We start from the raw sequence: 17,936 nt of genomic DNA, 5'->3' as shown, positions 1-17,936 counted from the left end.
AGGTCTAGATATATATATATATATATATATATATATATATATATATATATAATTACAAACACACACACACACACACACACACACACACACACGCGTATATATATATATATATATATATATACGTGTGTGTGTGTGTGTGTGTGTGTGTGTAAATAAATATATAGATTTAATTATATATATGCATAAAAATATTAATAAAAAAAATCAAGTATGTATTTGTATTCATATAAATATATTTTAGGTTTAGTTATTTATATTTACTTTTATATTGTTAAAAAAACAATTTACATAATGTAATCCAAAATATATTTTTGTTTTGTTTAGTTTTTGGTTTGTTTTTGTCTTTAACCAAGCCATATACTTCTATACATTATAGCTTTTTGCTATTTTTTGCAGAACGTCTGCACTCATTGTATGTTTGATTTGCGTACACATGAATATATTATCATCTGCTTACGTGTTAAACTGACGCTGTCCTCAATAAAACACAGTGACTTTTAAATAGGACAGTGGTAGAGAGTTATGGCTAGGGGTCAAAGGTCATCAGTCGGCGTGGGTGGCTGGTAACATTACACCTTAAATCAGTGCAGAGATGGAGAAATCAGAAGCAGTGCGGCTCAGATCTCGTCTGTTTGGTGTGTGATCTCCAGTGTAAATGCGTTTCGGAGAGGAATGGAGATGTGTATCTAGTGTTTCCTTATTTTTGAGCAGGAAAGCACAGGCTTGTTGACTTCCTCTCCCTCCCTTCCTTCCTTCTCTGCGAAGGTACTCATCTGAAAAATGAGAACAAAGTGATTGTTCCTGTTCTCTTTCTTAAGTCACTTCAAATGCTGTTTGTGCGGCTGGAGCTCATTGTGAGGAGAGCAGAGCAGGAGACAGGTAAGACACACACACACACACACACCGATGCACTTTACAGGTGCAGGTGTTCAGTTATGGATCTTGTAATAATCAAATGTTCACATGATCTGCTAACATGCTGAAAATGATGTTCTTCTCCACTATTTTTGTCTTGTTTTCCAATGCAAATGTCAAAAGATTCTTAAATCAAGATATATCAGCTAACAAATGCAAAATTAAGTGAATGCACTTGAAATTAAAACGTTTTATATTTTTTGTCCATCGGTAGATGTTTGTTCTTGTTTAAGGCAGAAACTCACTTCATTTTGATGCATTTTTCAGCAAATGACTTCATATCATATGTTAAGAATTTAGCGATATCTGACAAAAATAAAAATTTTCCGAATGCAACACAAATGCACAACTCGATCATAATGTTTTTGCAAAAGGAAAACGTTCAGTGCATGTAGTTTTTAGTACATAATCTGCATGTTTAGTCTGAAATGTATGATTATGCATGTGAATTCTTCATTTGAGGACAAGTTCTGTGTGCTGTCTGTGTTTGTGTCAGTAAGATGCCCTTCGTCTGTTTAAGGCAGAAGTATTTGGTGTTGTTTGCATTAGTCGGACTGTATTTCCTCGCTGAGATATGATTGTATTCTCGAATGACAGCACCGGCGAATGGCTTGTAATGAAAAAGAGAAGTTCCAGTCGTAATGCAGTGAAAATGAAACTCAGAGGAAGAGCAGAGACCGTTCAGTTCTGAGAGTTCAGATCCAACGAAAACCAGCAGATCTTGAGTTTGACTCAATCTGTCTTTACGATAAGAGCACGAAGGGAAGATACTGTAAGTAACTAGTGTTTTTCAGTACAAAAACAATCTTAAATCAAGGTACATTTAAGGTAAATTAGTAAAATTTGAAAAGAAAACGCTTAAGAATGAAGTGAGTAAAACACAGAAACATCAGCCGGAGAAGTCAGAAAATGAAACTAAATTCAAAGTGAAAATTATTATTTTTCTGACCCATTGGCAGATATTTTTCTTGTTTTATGCAAAAGCTCACCTAAGTTGGATACACTAAAGTATCCAAGTATCTGGGGAAGAACAAACATTTTTTGCAGCAGTGCTTGCAACGTCAAGGTCAAGGGTTCGATTCCCTGCAAATGCGTGAACTGATCAAATGTGACCCTGGAGCACAAAAGCAGTCTTGAGCCTCTGGGGTATATTTGTAGCAATAGCCAAAAATACATTGGATGAGTCAAAATTATCGATTTTTCTTTTATGCCAAAAATCATTAGGATATTAAGTACAGATTATATTCCTTGAAGATATTTAGTAAATTTTCTACCATAAATATATCAAAAATTCATTTTTGTTTAGTAATATGCATTGCTAAGAATTCATTTGGACAACTTTAAAGGCGAATTTCTCGATGTTTAGATGTTTTTGCACACAAATATCGTCCTCCTAACCAACCATACATCAATGGAAAGATGATTTAAAATTGACACTTAAGTCTGGTTTTGTGCTCCAGGGTCACATTTCTGTCAACGTTTCTGTCAGATGCATGAACGCAGTAACTCATTCCACATGTTTTGAATGGCAGGTGATGGAGGATTTGATATGAAGGTGTAGAAATCTCCAGCATGGATTCGAACGAGAGCGAATGCAAGCGTCCAGAGGACTTCGCCAGCAGAAGCGTCGACCTTTCTCTTCTTCCCTATCCTCTTCCTCGCCCCGTCATGCCTCAGCCGCGCCGATACATCCCAGACATGATCGATCTGAACCGGCTGCGTCTCCATCGTGTCGTCCAGGTGAAGCAGGAGTGTCCTCCACTGTGGCCTCCGTCGCCTCCGTTACTCCTGCGCTCTCCTGCTCCCTACTTGCCTTCTTTCCATCCCAGTCTGGTCCCGTTCCCGTTCCTCCTGCCCGGCTCCATCCCACACCTCTCTCCGAACCCCTTCTACCCTACAGAGGCCGCACGGTTCCGCCGCAGGAGCCAAGAAGCCAGCAAAGCCGAAAAGCTGAACGTGCACGTGGACGACAGCTACTATATAGACGTGGGCGGCGATCAGAAGCGCTGGAAGTGCCGCATGTGCGAGAAATCCTACACGTCCAAATACAACCTGATCACACACATCCTGGGCCACAGCGGCATCAAGCCGCACGGATGCAAGCTCTGCGGGAAACTCTTCAAGCAGCTGAGCCACCTGCACACACACATGCTGACGCACCAGGGCTCACGGCCGCACAAGTGCCAGGTGTGCCACAAAGCCTTCACGCAGACCAGCCACCTGAAGAGACACATGATGCAGCACAGCGACGTCAAGCCGTACAGCTGCGGCGTCTGCGGCCGGGGCTTCGCGTATCCCAGCGAGCTGCGCGCGCACGAGCTCAAGCACGAGAGAGGACAGGAGAACGTGTGTGTGGAGTGTGGACTCGACTTCCCAACGCTGGCGCAGCTCAAACGCCACCTGACAGCGCACCGCGGCCCCGTGCAGTACGACTGCAGCGAATGTGGCAAGAGCTTCCAGTATCCCAGCCAGCTGCAGAACCACATGATGAAGCACAAGGACATCCGGCCGTTCATCTGCAGCGAGTGCGGGATGGAGTTCGTCCAGTCACACCATCTCAAGCAGCACGCGCTCACGCACAAGGTACGAGGAGGGACTGTGATCAAGGCTATGCTTTAGAAAATATTTTTGCAGTTTAAAATAGTTCCGGTCTTTAAAAAAAAAAAACTAAAAAAAAAAAAAAAAAAACGGAAATTAAATTAAATTTTTTTTACTGTACTTTTTTTTTACTGTAATTTTTTTTTTTAGGATAATTGCAGTAGAACATGCAATTTCAGTCTTTAATATTTATAAAGAAGGAAAATTAATAAAAAAAAAAGGCAAAAAGACAACAAAATCACAAACATTTACTAAAATTAAAAAGAGAATGGAAAATCTAAAATTAAAAAATATATATTTTTCAATGCAATTTTTTTTTTATATAATTGCAGTAGAAAATATAATTTCAGTCTTTAATATTTAAAAAGACTTTAATAAATATATATCAATATGGCAAAACACTACAAGATTATTAAAACTTTAACCAAAATAAAATGAGAATATAAATATTAAAAAACTACACAGTAAAAATTTATTTTTCAAGCTTTTGAAAATACAGTTTTAGTCTTTCTATTTCAAAATTCCATTTTAATTCAATATGTTTCTTTGTCTTTATTTGTGAAATTTCTGACTGAAAATAGTTTCAAAGAAAATCCTACACCAACTTTTACAGCGTAATTCAAAATATGACAAAAAAAATTCAAAACTGTTCTTGAGAAGTACAGTGTACTTTTGACAAATGTACTTGAAAATTGCATCAAATATCTAAAAATGCATTTTTTGAAAAGCAAAATTACTTTATAATAAAATATTAAGTCTTGTTTAAAAAAAAATGCTATAGGATTCAGAAAAGTCAACTTGTTTTTCCATTTGAATTACAGTACGTTGATTTTCTGAGACCAGTTGCAGATATTTGTTCTTGTTTAATCATAAACTCACTTCATTTCAGTCAGCTCTCTGAAAACAAGACTGCGTATTGTTTTATTTTGCTTCTCAGGTAAAACAAAACAAGAATAAATCCCGCACATTATCCATACTTGCAAATCTATCAAAAATAGACTTATTCACTTGCAACCTTTCAGTCCTTTAGATACATGGATAACAACAAACAAGACTAAAATATAGATTCAATCACAACTCAATACAAAGAACAACTAACCATAAATGAATAAATGCAGACTTACTTTGAATAGGAAGAAGAAAGCACTTCTCATTTCTCCTGTTGCTAATATCAAAAGTTGAGCACCAATTAAAATCAAACTGTAACATGCAGATGAAACACGAACAGGGTGTGATGCCCTCATCCTGCAATAATCATAAACAAAACTGCACAAGACACAAGAAAATACAACCAAGACTCAAATAAACATGCATAAAAATGGTTTGTGAGCACATAAAAACTCCCAAAATACAAGACACATTTGGAAACCATTGATGAACCAATTTCAGTGTTTGCTTTTAAGTATATTTTCTTAATAAGATTGTATCACTACTAGATGTCCAGTGTAAAATCAGTGAATGCATGAACTGATCAAACGTCTGTAACATGTAATCTAAAGACCACTGGCTTCTCATGGACTGTTGTTTCTACTCTAATGTGTTTCAGGGAGTGAAGGAGCACAAGTGTCGCATCTGTGGCCGTGAGTTCACGCTTCTGGCGAACATGAAGCGACACGTTCTGATTCACACCAACATCCGAGCGTATCAGTGCCAGCTGTGCTACAAGAGCTTCGTCCAGAAGCAGACGCTCAAGGCTCACATGATCGTCCACTCCGACATCAAGCCCTACAAGTGCAAGGTGCGTCGCCGACTCAATGGCATTTGTTCAGGCTTTCTGCAGGTTTGGAAGGAATCAATCAAAGGCAATATGGTCTCTAAAAGTAAATGTCTTCAAAGTTTGAAAATAAGCTTCCAATAGATCTCCCATTTCTTCAAAACTTAAGGTTTGAATAGCTCTGCCCTAGAAAATTGAAATAATTTTTACTGTACATTCTGATCACGCTGCTAAAGAAAGTGTATTGTTTTACAGTGAAGATTCTTAACTCAAGACACATTTACTTGAGAAGCAAAACGACTTTTCGAAGATGATCAAAGTGAAAAATCAACTGAATTCTAAGGGCAAAACATTTTCATTCACCGCTGACAGATATTTGTTCGTGTTTTAATCTTGAACTCACTTCATTTTGTTCAGTTTCTCAGAAAACAAGACTTAATTTCTTCAGTTTGCTTCTGGAAAATGACAGAAATACTGAGGAAGAGCATAATTTTTGCATTGCATGCAACATTTAATTCCACGACCTTATGACTTTATGACTTTATGCTCTGGCTTTAATTTGTGCCTTTTTTAGACCTGCAGAAACCCTTTTAATTTAATACCTAGAAGCAATGCAAAGCTGCTTGTGTTGTTAACAGATTAGATTAAAGTGTAAAAGTGGAGGGATGCATGATGAATATACAGTATAACTTCAGTTCTTCAGTGACTGTAGTGTAATAAGGATGCACAGACGTCCAGCTCTTATTGGGTTCTTGGTTGTTCTGGAATGCATGTGACCTTGGGCTGGTCCCAATGATGACTAGATACGTTTTTGGCAGTTGAGTGTCTCCTCGTCTATAGGAAGGATATCGCTGCACAAACTGACTGTGTAACAATGGCTTTCTCGTCCCCTGAGAACAAGCCCCACAAATAGATTTCATCTCGCTTTCTCTTGTGCTCAGGAGCACTTCCTGTTTTCTCACGGTCCATTCGGACAGTTTACAGTCCCTCTATCCTCCTGAAGGAAAGGAAAGGACCACCCTAAAAAAAAAAAATAAAGAGTGCAGAGGATAAATGGCCCTGCCCTCTGTAAACTCCTTCATGTTCCTGAGAGAAACTCTCAGCTGTTTACTGTAACTCTCTGAAATGCTTTCAGATATGTGGCTTTACCTTTGGTGAAGGGGTCTGTAGACTTTAATACAGTAACAACCAATTTAAGACATCAGTCGCTCCACTGCTCTGTTTTTGCTGCGTTGAATTGCACAACAGAATACATTTTGCTGGCAGAGCAAAAATAAACAAAATATCTGTCCATATTATGTAAGAAATCCCAGTTACTCAATAACATGAACTTCTTGTTTACACTGCAAAAAAAAAAAAAAAAAGTCGTCCTTCCTCAGTGTTTTTGTCTTTGAAATATCGAAATAGTCTTAAATCGAGATACATTAAATTGATACTTTAAATGAGTCTTGTTTTTTGAGAAACTGGTCCAAATCAAGTGACTTTATATGCATAAAACGAGAAAAAGAACTGCAGATGGGGTGAGACATGTTTGAAAATCACGCAAACCTTGATTGTTAAGATAGTTGTACCTGAAAAGTAAAAATAAATAAATAAATAGGTTACTGTGACTTTTTTCTCACAATTGTAAGATATAAAATTCTGAGGGAAAAATAACTCAGAATTGCAAGATATAAGCTTAAAATCTTTAAGAATTGTGAGATAAAGTAGCAATTATCTTTTATTTTTTATTCAGTGGTGGAGACGGGCTTTCATAGCTTTGCGATTTAAAAAGCACAAAACAAGCGGTTTTCTGACGAATCCACGCGACCAGCTTAGCCGCGAAAATGTGTTTGCGGAAGTTCCCTTTTGATACTACAGTCGTACTACGTCTTGCTAGATGCATATTGGAAAAAATATTTTTTCTCCTGAACTGAATCAAGCTCACGCCGACACTAAGCCTCGCTCCTCTCTTCGCTTTGCTCTGCGAGCTTCGAGTACTCGCTCTCCCTGCTGCGCCTCGATCCACGTCTCAAACTTATGATCAACGACCCTCCTACTTCGAGTGGCTCTATCCTCCTAATTAGATCGGAGCAGAGAAAGAAGTCTGCCCCTGTTCGTTCGTGGAAGGCAGCCTCCCCATGCCCATCTTTCTCTCCTCTCTGTTACCATCAGAGGAACCAATAACGAGTTCGTTGGGTGAACGATCAGACTGTAGCAATCTTGCTTGTTACCAGACTGCCCTTCTGAGCCCAGTTATGTTGAGGTATAAACTGCAAAACTCACAGGTATGAAGCGGATCTCAAGAGAATTTGTGCAGCATTATTGATCTACCAGAGTGTTTACTGAAAGTGAAAGTGAATGTCATACAGCCAAGTATGGTGACCCATACTCAGAATTGGTGTTGTGCATTTAACCCATCTAAAGTACACACACACATACACCGTAAACACACACCCGGACCAGTGGGCATCATTTATGCTACAGCGCCCAGGGAACAATTGGGCAAACTCTCTAACCACTAGGCCACGACTTCCCCACTCTTTAAGATCATCAAAGCCACAACTTCCGTTGCATGTGTGGCGTCACGGAACAGGGGATGTCTTGCAGAAGGTCACTGGTCGAAGGCGGAAAAAGGGCTTCCACATTAACTGCCTGGAGATGCTAGCAGTATGTCAACCCTATCAGTTCTTCCTGCCAGTCCTGAAAGTATGCCAATCCGATTGGACAACATGTCTGTGGTGTCCTACATAAATCACCAGGGAGGATGAACAAGTTATCAAGGAGTAATGCCCCCTCAGGGGAGTGGATGCTCCATCCACAAACGGTTCAGAGAATCTGGGAGACCTTCGCCCTTAGAAGACAACTCTCACTGCCCAGTTCATTTCTTAAAAACCATGAATGCATTGGCCCAACCTCCTACTTTATGCTTTCCCCATGATCACTCTATCCCACAGGTAATCAGGCAAGTAAGGTTCTCCTGGTGGACCCGTTTGGATGAACCAGCTGTGGCTATCAGAGCTAACTCAGCTGTTGATAGCGGCCCCTTGGCCTGTTCCACTGAGATGGTATCACGGCGCGGTAGAAACGGCGCCGTGTAAAATAACAAGATCTGGGTCCAAGTGCAGGGAAGAGACACTTTATTATAACAAGAACAAACGAGAACTAAAAGGCCAACACGGCAAAAACAAAACCAAAACGAATCACAGGGACAAGCCGGAACACGAGCACGAGAAACACAGGTAATCCACATAGACATTACAATATAGCCAGGCAAAGTGGTAGGTGAGATGAAACTATATACTCGTGAACAAAAGGAAACAGCTGTGTGAGTGATTATGTGCACGGGTGTACAGAGTGAGTCGATGCAACAGGTGTACAGAGTGAATAAGGTAATGAGTCAGGGAGCCAGGGAGAAACACAGGTGGAGCAACTAAACAGTAATGAGGTGACAAGCTGGGCGGGGTCAGAAAAGGAAAGAAGAGAGCACATGGCACCAAAAAAACACAACACAAGCCATGTGCTCACAGAAAGACAAAGACAGAAAGACAGAAGACTGTGACAGACGGATTCTCCTTTCTCAAGCAGAGGGGACAATATGGCACCCTCGGCCTAACTAAGCCCCTCCACCTTTGGCCGCTCAACCGGAGCCTTCCAGCCTCCCAGAACAAGTTTTGAAAACAATTTCGGAGGCTAGAGCCCCGTATACGAGATGCCACTACATCTTGATGTGATCTGCTTGGTGGCTAAACCGCGGCAAAGACCCTCAGACTACCGATTTGACAGAGATGTTATCTGCCCTTCGAGCCACTACAGTCTGCCAGCATTCGTTCGCTATCACTGAAGACTGCCTTGCTCCTAGCACTGGCATCAGTAAAGCAAATAGGGGACCTGCAGGCGCCCTTTTTAAGCCCTGCCTGCCTGGAATATGGGCCTAATTACAAAGTCGTCCTGAAACCAAGGCCTGGTTACATACTCCACTCTGTACTTCCTCCCTCTGAAGAGGACAGAGTAGTAGACAACATCTCGCTGGCATACTCTTCCTTTGGCCTTCAATGCCCCATTGGAGTACAGGCTCACATGACTAGAGGCATTGCCTCATCTTGGGCATGGTCCAGTGGTGTGTCCATTGTGGATATTTGTGAGGCAGCCGGCTGGGCCTCACTGACCACATTTGCAAGGTTTTATAACCTGGAAGTCCCACCAAGACTCAGTACTCGTCGCTTATCTCAGGGAACCAAGGTTACATTTTTCACCCACATGCAAAACTCTCAATCGCGTGGTTCCCAGGTCCGTGGTTTTCCCATGGAATTGTGCTACTTTTACACTGTTGCAGGTTTTTTTGTGGTTTAACCTCTTAACTGTCACTCACGTTTTTGAAGATAGACTTGAATGTGCATGATACAAACCTAAATTTTTATAATTCATGACTGAAAACATTTTGTAACATGATTTTGATGTGCCATTTACATAGTAATGCAATGTCTGATTTTAAAATGGGTTTTAAAGGATGAATTTTGAGATTTTGTGTTTTCAAGTGATATATAGCTTCTGATGATTTCTAAAATGTGATAGAGAAAAAGGCAACAAGGAAGTCTTTTTTTTAAACGAAGGTCAAAGCTCCTTTTGTAATGTAGATTTCTGAGGGTACACTCTTGTCATAAATTGATCTATTACTTTTGCTACATAATTTTTAACAAAAAATATTAGTATAATATATATTTGGGAGTCTTAGACCTTTCCAACGATATATAGTTTGTCAAGATTAGATTAAATTTGATTGTAATATAGTATAGTCAACGTAGGCGTCCCGTATACGGGACGGGGGGACATTTAACAGGTAAAAGCAATCTCCCCAGAATGCATAGAATTCTTTTGGAATGACTGGATTTCGTCCGCGAAATTTCACTGAGCAACGATAAACACATTTAGAAAATCATTATTGTTCTTGGTATCAGGTGACCACCTGCGATCTCATCGCATTGATATTCGGTTAATAATGATGAGTGATTTGTCGGGTAGTTCACAACAAGAATGAATGCATATTTTGAGTGGAAGATTGTTTCTGCCAAGGAATAAAAAAAGTAATTTAAATGCGACTTTTTAGCTCACAATTATGACTTTGTTCCTTGCAATTTAGAGTTCATATGTGGCAATTCCAATGCTATCTCACGACCAATTCGTACGTATTTTACGAGGTGGCTTATTTGTACGAATTTGTACGACCTCATTCGTACGATTTTATATGATTTGTCTAACGGTTAGGTTTAGGTGAGGGGTTAGGTGTAGGTCATTCGTACAAATTCATACGAATCATACAACTCGTAAAATACGTACGATTTGGCAAAAATCATATGAAATTGTACGAGTGTGGTCGTACGAATTCGTACGAATAAGCCACCTTGTAAAATATGTACGAATTGCCGTGAGATCGGGTTGGGAAATTCTGAATTGTTGTTTGGTTTCGGTTTGTTTGAGTTTGCATCTCACAATTCAGTTTCAAATGTTCTGTTTCCGTCACAGAATAAAAATAAATAAAAAGGTAATTGCGACTTTTTAATCTTAGTTAATTTTTGAATTTTTTGTTTCAGTCACAGAATATAAATTAATTAATTAATTAAAAGAAGGTAATTGCGACTTTTTATCCAGTTCTGAATTCATATCTCACAATTCTGGCCTTGTTTCTTAGTCATAACTGTGGGATGCAAACTCAAAAATGTGAAAAAAAAGGACATACATCCTTTTCATTGTTTTATTCCATGACAAGATTCCATACATTTGTCTTTAAACGTGATTGACCAGGTCAAAGATTTCTGAAGAGTTACTCTCTTTACAGCTGTGTGGAAAGGAGTTTAACAGAATGCATAATCTGATGGGCCACATGCACTTGCATTCTGACAGCAAACCCTTCAAATGTCTTTACTGCGCCAGCAAGTTCACCCTGAAGGGAAACCTGACGCGCCACATGAAGGTCAAACACGGGATCATGGACCAAGGCCTGGACGCTCGCGGTGAGAAGCTTTATATATATATAGATCAGTCTTCTGAAGCTGTTCTCTCTGTTGTTGGTCTTGTATGATGTTGATGGTGTCTCTGGATGCTCTCAGTCTTCAGGAGACGAGGACGGCTGTGTCTCTCCGGTCCTCTGCGGATCCTGTCCCGCATCGGTCAGGAAGAGCCCTTCGATCTGTCCCAGAAGAAGCAGCTGCGTCTGTCTCAGTCTGACGGCGGGAGCTCGGGCCGAGAAGAAGACGAGGACAGTCTGTACCGAATGAGCCAGGACAGTCCTGACCCTTACAAGGCCCGAGAAGAGGAGGAGGACGAGGAGGAAGAGAAGAAGAAACCGGACGACACGCACTTCTACAGCGATAAAGACGACGAGTTCTGAGGGACAACGAGACAAACACTTCTCGTGTGAAAGATGTACAGAAATCTACTAACACTGCAATATCTACTAACAATATTTTTGTATCGTGTTCAAATGTCTAAGCATTTTCTTAAATTAAGATGCATTTACTTGAGAAGCGAAAATATCTGCCAATAGACTTTTAAGCAAATTAATTTTTACATTAAAAAGTCATTTCACTTTTCATGTAAATGCATATTGATTTAAGAATGCTTCTAATTTTGTTATGTAAAACAATGTTTATTTTTTTTAAGTGAAAGTATCTTGATTTTCAGAAGAAGTGTAGCATTGTTTAGTCTTCCTTGGTAATATTTCGTAATGTTTATTAGAATTAATATAATTGAGAGAAGAAAACTGATATTTTTCTGACCGTTGCCTTCAATGGAGGTGTTCTTGCTTTGCTCTGACTTTGATAAATTAATGATTTTTGATAGTTTTGTATTTTTGTAAACACATGGATAATTTTATTTGCCTGTCAATCAACTGCAGTGTGAACGCTGATCAATATTTATGTACAATAAATTCATTTAAAGATTAAACTCGACCTGAATTTTGACCTTTAAAGTCAAGTCACCTTTATTTATATAGTGCTTTAAACAAAATACATTGCGTCGAAGCAACTGAACTGAATATTAATTAGAAAAACAGTGTGTCAATAATGCAAAATGATAGTTAAAGGCAGTTCATCATTGAATTCAGTGATGTCATCTCTGTTCATCACTATACAATCCTCATGAATTAATATTCACAAACTATAAATATATGTTTACACATCACTGGAAAAATGATTTCCTTTGTATTTTTTCTTGTTTTCCGGTAAAAAAAAACTGAAGATACTTTACTCAAGATATATTTACCGAAGATGCAAAATGATTTTTTTTTTCAGGAAAAATGCATCAAAATTAATTTAATTTAAGCTTAAAATAAGAGATGGGGTCAGAAAAACAATTCAAAGGGAAAACAAGTGGATTTCTCTGACCCCATTTCTTGTTTTAAACATAACCACTTCATTTTAATAATATTTTTATAAAACAAGTTAATGTATCTTGATTAAAGAATGCACTGGAAAACAAGGTAAAAAAACACGTTGCAATATCAGAGCAGCCAGCCACGCAAATACATTCTGAAGCAAACTTAAATGTAGTCTATTTTTACTCTACAACCTTTTGGACAGGTTTTCTTCCTTAAAAAGAGTAACACACTTCCTCAGCAGAGAAAAGGAAGTATTGGAGAATAAGCAGCAGTTCTGATCAAACACGCTGCAGGAGTCCGAACCCTTTACACAAGATAACGCACTTCTCATTGTTGATGCCTGTTGTTTCCCAGAAAAAGAACAAAAAATACAATCTGACTTGTACAACAATGCAAGCAGAGTTTGGCAGCATCCACCAGTCTAACCACATACACACTTCTGTTTTGGAATAATTCTGTTTTTTTTTTTTTTTAATAAACCCCATAATTATTCCAAAAATAAATGTAAATTTAGAATGATTTCTGAAGATCATGTGACACTGAAGACTGGAGGAATGATGTTGAAAATACAGCAGTGCATCACAGAAATAAATTATATTTTAACAGATATTCACATTGAAAACAGCTGTTTTACATTGCAATATTATTTCACATTTTTACTGTATGTTTGATCAGATTCGGATTAAAAATAAATAAATAAACACTTAAAATTTCAAAATATTTGACCTGGACTGTACAGTTTGCTGCATTTGTAATTTTAAAAGAAAATGTATTTCAAATCCCTGTGCAAGAATATTCAACTCTCAAGCCTTTTTTAGGCATCACACCTTCTGGGTATTTGTCCTGATGAAACTGAGAGCAAAGAGGAAGTGCTCAGATCCTCTTCCTGTCTTCCGATCACCTCAATGTTCAGTTTGAAGCCTATGAAAACACACAGAATCAGGTACTGTGAGCCGTCTCTGCTGAACTGAAAGTCCTGGATGAATCAGGACAAAGGGGCTTCTGTAAACACGGCACTGCTGAGAAATCTGTACCACTATGAAGAATAAAAAACCACACCTTGTGTTCAGTTCCACTTCTGTGTGACCAGAGCCAACGGTTAATGACCCGTGTGCCGAATCACATCCGCCCCTGCCTTCAAATAACAGACTGAAGTGACCTTTAACTTGCATTGCTCTATTAAACACAAAAACACTTTTTCCCCTTCGGCAAAATAAATATATTTTACATTTCAAAATATATTATATTTTTAGGATCATTTTGAAAGGACATTTTAAATATATATATATTATTTATATATTAATATATTTTTTTGTTTTTTATATTTTATTTTAGAAGCATTTTGCCATCCATATATTTAAATCCAAGAAAATAAATTCACATCAGGGTTATTATAATTTATTAAAACTATATATATATATATATATATATATATATATATATATATATATATATATCAAACAACAACTTGAAAATAAAATTAATTTGAAATAAAATCAAATAAAAAAAAGTTTAACTTGTTTTATTTCAGTAAGCTTCAGTAAATCTCATTTTCAATTTGATGACTAATAAAACTGAAATAAAAATGTATAAAAAGATATACAGAAATGTTTAAAAATGACAAAAAGCTCAACAACATTACTAAAATATTAATAAACAAAAATGTACATGAAAGCAATATAAAACTAAAATCTAATTAAAAATATTCACAATAACTATACTAAAATAATAACGAAATATTGTAACATCTAGTTCCACACAAAAGACTTGAAGTGTATTTTTTCTTCTGCCTGAAATACATTTAGAAAAAAAAATTGAAATTAAATATATTTTCATGTTCAAGAATATATCTGATAGAGCTTCTCTGTTTATATGTAGGCTGTATTTTAAATATATTTTGGGTTTCTTCAGTCATCTGAGGTCTTTCAGGTCTCTAAAACAGTTGATATGAATGACTGCAGACTTTCACTGTCTCTGTGAAGGGAAAAGCTCTATAGAAGGTTCATTTAGTCTTGATTTTTTAACACACAGAGTTTTCCGGCCGGTCAGTTCGTGTAAATTGTGTGTGTCTTTGGTTTCTGTCTTTTGTAAAAGCAGTCAGTTCCTCTGAGGATGTTTAGACCAAACGTCTGTGCATTTCCAACACGAGACTCTTTTTATTTGTGAAGTCAAGTCAATCAAGTCAAGTTCTTTGTTTTTTCCACACACATATACATATATATATATGTATATATATATATATATATATATTTAAGACCTAATATAATATATAGTTGTATTTGGAATAATTGTCATAAGGAATTAAAAAATATGTTATTCACTTTATAAATGTGAGAACATTTAAAAAAACAAGTTGATTAATAATTTTAACTCAATATGAATAATTTGTGCATGTAATTCTTAAACTACTGTAATGTGTACTTTTGTCTTATGTAACTGTTTGGTTTATCTTGTATGATCAAATTCAGTGAAATAGTGATGCTTATTAGATAAATATGTGTAAAGGGTCTGCAAAATAAGCAATGACACCTTTTTTTGGTAATTATGTATATTTTTATTTACTGTGAAAATATGTCTGTGAGGATTATGGAGTAAATTGAGAAGAATGCTGATTTATTTGATTCCTTTGACCACTGAGAGCAGCAGCTGTCAATCACGTGTCTGTGAGACCAGAGCGCCCTCTGTCGGACTCATCTACAGTCACACCCTGTCACCCGTGGAGAAATAATGTTTCACTTTCCTCAGTTATTCTTGATCGTTAATTTAACTGTTAATTCATAAAAATATAAATTCTGCACTTATATAAATAATAATGTGTTTCATTATGGTTTGTGTCAAAAAGTGGTGATTCTCTGTTAATATAGGATCAGTAAATTAAATTAATCTGTAAATTAGGATCAGTAAGAATTTTTATGTTTTAAAGAGGTCTCCTCTGCTCATCAGAGCTGCATTTATTTGATCAGAAATACAAAAAATACTGTAAAATTGAGAAATATTATTGTAATGTAAAACAGCTGTTTTCTGTGTGAATCTGTATTAAAGTGTAATTTATTCCTGCGATGCTCCGCTGTATTTTCAGCATCATTCCTCCAGTCTTCAGTGTCACATGATCTTCAGAAATCATGAAAATATGATGATTTACTGCTCAAGACACATTTCTGATTATTATCAGTGCTGAACACAGTCAGGGGTAATGTCAGAGAGAGAGAGAGAGAGAGAGAGTGTGTGTGTGTGTGTGTGTGTGTGTGTGTCCAATCTCCTCCAATCTGCCTCTATTCATACTCTTCTGTATTCATGTGTTCCTGGGAATCTGGCTGCTGTTCAATCTTAAAATCACACAAACATCACTCCATAAAGACATTGTGCTTCACGTTTCCCAAATCTTTCTACGTCCAACCTTGATCTGAGTACTTGATGAAGTTCATGGCCTTTTTTGCTGTATGTGAGCATTCAAAAGTTTAGAACAATTCGATGTTTGATGTTTCTGAAGTCTTTTCTGCTCATCAAGGCTGCAAAACTTGTGAAATACTCTTAAGGTGTCAAATTATGCTTGACTTTATGTCTTAAGTTTGGAATAATAATAATTTAAGTGTTTAAGTCTCTTCTGCTCATTAAGGTTGCATTTATATGATAAAAAGTGAAATATTATAATAATGTAAAACAGTTGTTTTCTGTGTGAATCTGTGTTAAAGTGTAATGTATTTCTGTGATGCTCCACTGTATTTCCAGCATCATTCCTCCAGTCTTCAGTGTCACATGATCCTTCATGATCCTTCATATTATAATAGAATGTATCTATTGTAAGTCACTTTGAATGAAAGCGTCCATCTGCTAAATGATTATGTAAATATTAGGGTGTAACAGTTCAACTTTTTCACAGTTTGGTTTGTTTTACGGTTTTATAGTCCGGAAAATACAGTAAGTATGGAACATGAGAGGAGAAAGAGTTACTTGCTAGGGATGATGTTAGGGAGTGATATTCAGGTTGCTACATTTTTAATGATTACAGTAGTTACAGCTAAACTTCAACATTTTAGCTGTAAAATATCACATGTAGTAGATAATATTAAGAAATAAATTGTGCTTTTACTTTTAAAAATGTTGGTAACGTTACAGTTATTGCTTACAAACTTTGAAGATTTTGAATACAGAAGTTACATTTTTATTGGTGTATTTTCAATTAGATGTGTTATTATTATCTGTGCAGTAAGATTAATTACTGCATAAATTAATTAAGATTATTAAGTAATAAATTAATTTTAAGACAGCATGGAATAGATTGTATAATGCTGTTATAACAGCATATTATATAATCTATTCCATGCTATCCTGGAATAAAAAAAATGTTTTTAAAAAAAAATCCATTTCATAATTTGTTTATTCAGGTTGAGCTTAGACCAAGAGCAGAGAAAGACACTCACTCCAGCTCAACTTTAAATTACTTTTAAGCGCCAAAAGTCAGACAAAATACCTGACAGTACAGAGAGTGTTTAAATCAATATACAAAGATGTACCTGCTACGAACTCTCGAATTGATTCAAATTCGCGATCCCCAAACTGACTCCAATGATTCGCGATCCGGCGACGAACTCCCGAACCGATTCAAATAATTTGCGATCCCGCTCCGAACTCTCGAATTGATTCAAATGATTCGCGATCCCCAAACTGACTCCAATGATTCGCGATCCCGCGACGAACTCCCGAACCGATTCAAATAATTTGCGATCCCGCTCCGAACTCTCGAATTGATTCAAATGATTCTTGATCCCCAAACTGACTCCAATGATTCGCGATCCCGCGACGAACTCCCGAGCTGATTCAAATAATTTGCGATCCCGCTCCGAACTCTCGAATTGATTCAAATGATTCGCGATCCCCAAACTGACTCAAATGATTCGCGATCCCGCGACGAACTCCCGAACCGATTCAAATAATTTGCGATCCCGCTCCGAACTCTCGAATTGATTCAAATGATTCTTGATCCCCAAACTGACTCCAATGATTCGCGATCCCGCGACGAACTCCCGAGCTGATTCAAATAATTTGCGATCCCGCTCCGAACTCTCGAATTGATTCAAATGATTCGCGATCCCCAAACTGACTCAAATGATTCGCGATCCCGCGACGAACTCCCGAACCGATTCAAATAATTTGCGATCCCGCTCCGAACTCTCGAATTGATTCAAATGATTCTTGATCCCCAAACTGACTCCAATGATTCGCGATCCCGCGACGAACTCCCGAGCTGATTCAAATAATTTGCGATCCCGCTCCGAACTCTCGAATTGATTCAAATGATTCGCGATCCCCAAACTGACTCAAATGATTCGCGATGCCGCTACAAACTCCCGA

General features: G+C 37.5%; 1 protein-coding gene across 3 annotated transcripts; it reads left to right on the top strand.

Moving 5' to 3' along the window:
* The first annotated feature begins 681 nt into the window (after positions 1-681).
* On the top strand, positions 682-12,168 carry LOC128019082 (zinc finger protein 366). Of its 3 annotated transcripts, none has more exons than XM_052605076.1 (5): positions 682-879; positions 2,448-3,498; positions 5,060-5,251; positions 11,108-11,217; positions 11,314-11,570. In XM_052605076.1, exons 2-5 carry the CDS (start codon positions 2,488-2,490, stop codon positions 11,429-11,431), a joined length of 1,431 nt encoding a protein of 476 aa, XP_052461036.1. In that variant the 5' UTR covers positions 682-879; positions 2,448-2,487; the 3' UTR covers positions 11,432-11,570. The 3 variants fall into 3 exon arrangements, with proteins under 3 accessions (XP_052461036.1, XP_052461034.1, XP_052461035.1); XM_052605074.1 differs by having other exon boundaries at positions 704-879; positions 11,043-11,217; positions 11,314-12,168; XM_052605075.1 differs by lacking the exon at positions 682-879 and adding an exon at positions 1,513-1,687 and having other exon boundaries at positions 11,043-11,217; positions 11,314-12,168.
* Positions 12,169-17,936: the final 5,768 nt, after the last annotated feature.

This window comes from Carassius gibelio, chromosome A8 (assembly GCF_023724105.1).
Source record: "Carassius gibelio isolate Cgi1373 ecotype wild population from Czech Republic chromosome A8, carGib1.2-hapl.c, whole genome shotgun sequence".
NCBI classification, from domain to species: Eukaryota; Metazoa; Chordata; class Actinopteri; order Cypriniformes; family Cyprinidae; genus Carassius; species Carassius gibelio.
This window is presented reverse-complemented; position numbering and strand designations above follow the sequence as displayed.

Bases quoted from the DNA above. Each gene is read 5' to 3' on its own strand.
- LOC128019082 (XM_052605074.1), top strand. From the start codon at position 2,488: ATGGATTCGAACGAGAGCGAATGCAAGCGTCCAGAGGACTTCGCCAGC. The intron at 3,499-5,059 runs GTACGAGGAGGG...AATGTGTTTCAG, and splicing joins AGCACGCGCTCACGCACAAG to GGAGTGAAGGAGCACAAGTG. The intron at 11,218-11,313 runs GTGAGAAGCTTT...GGATGCTCTCAG, and splicing joins CCAAGGCCTGGACGCTCGCG to TCTTCAGGAGACGAGGACGG.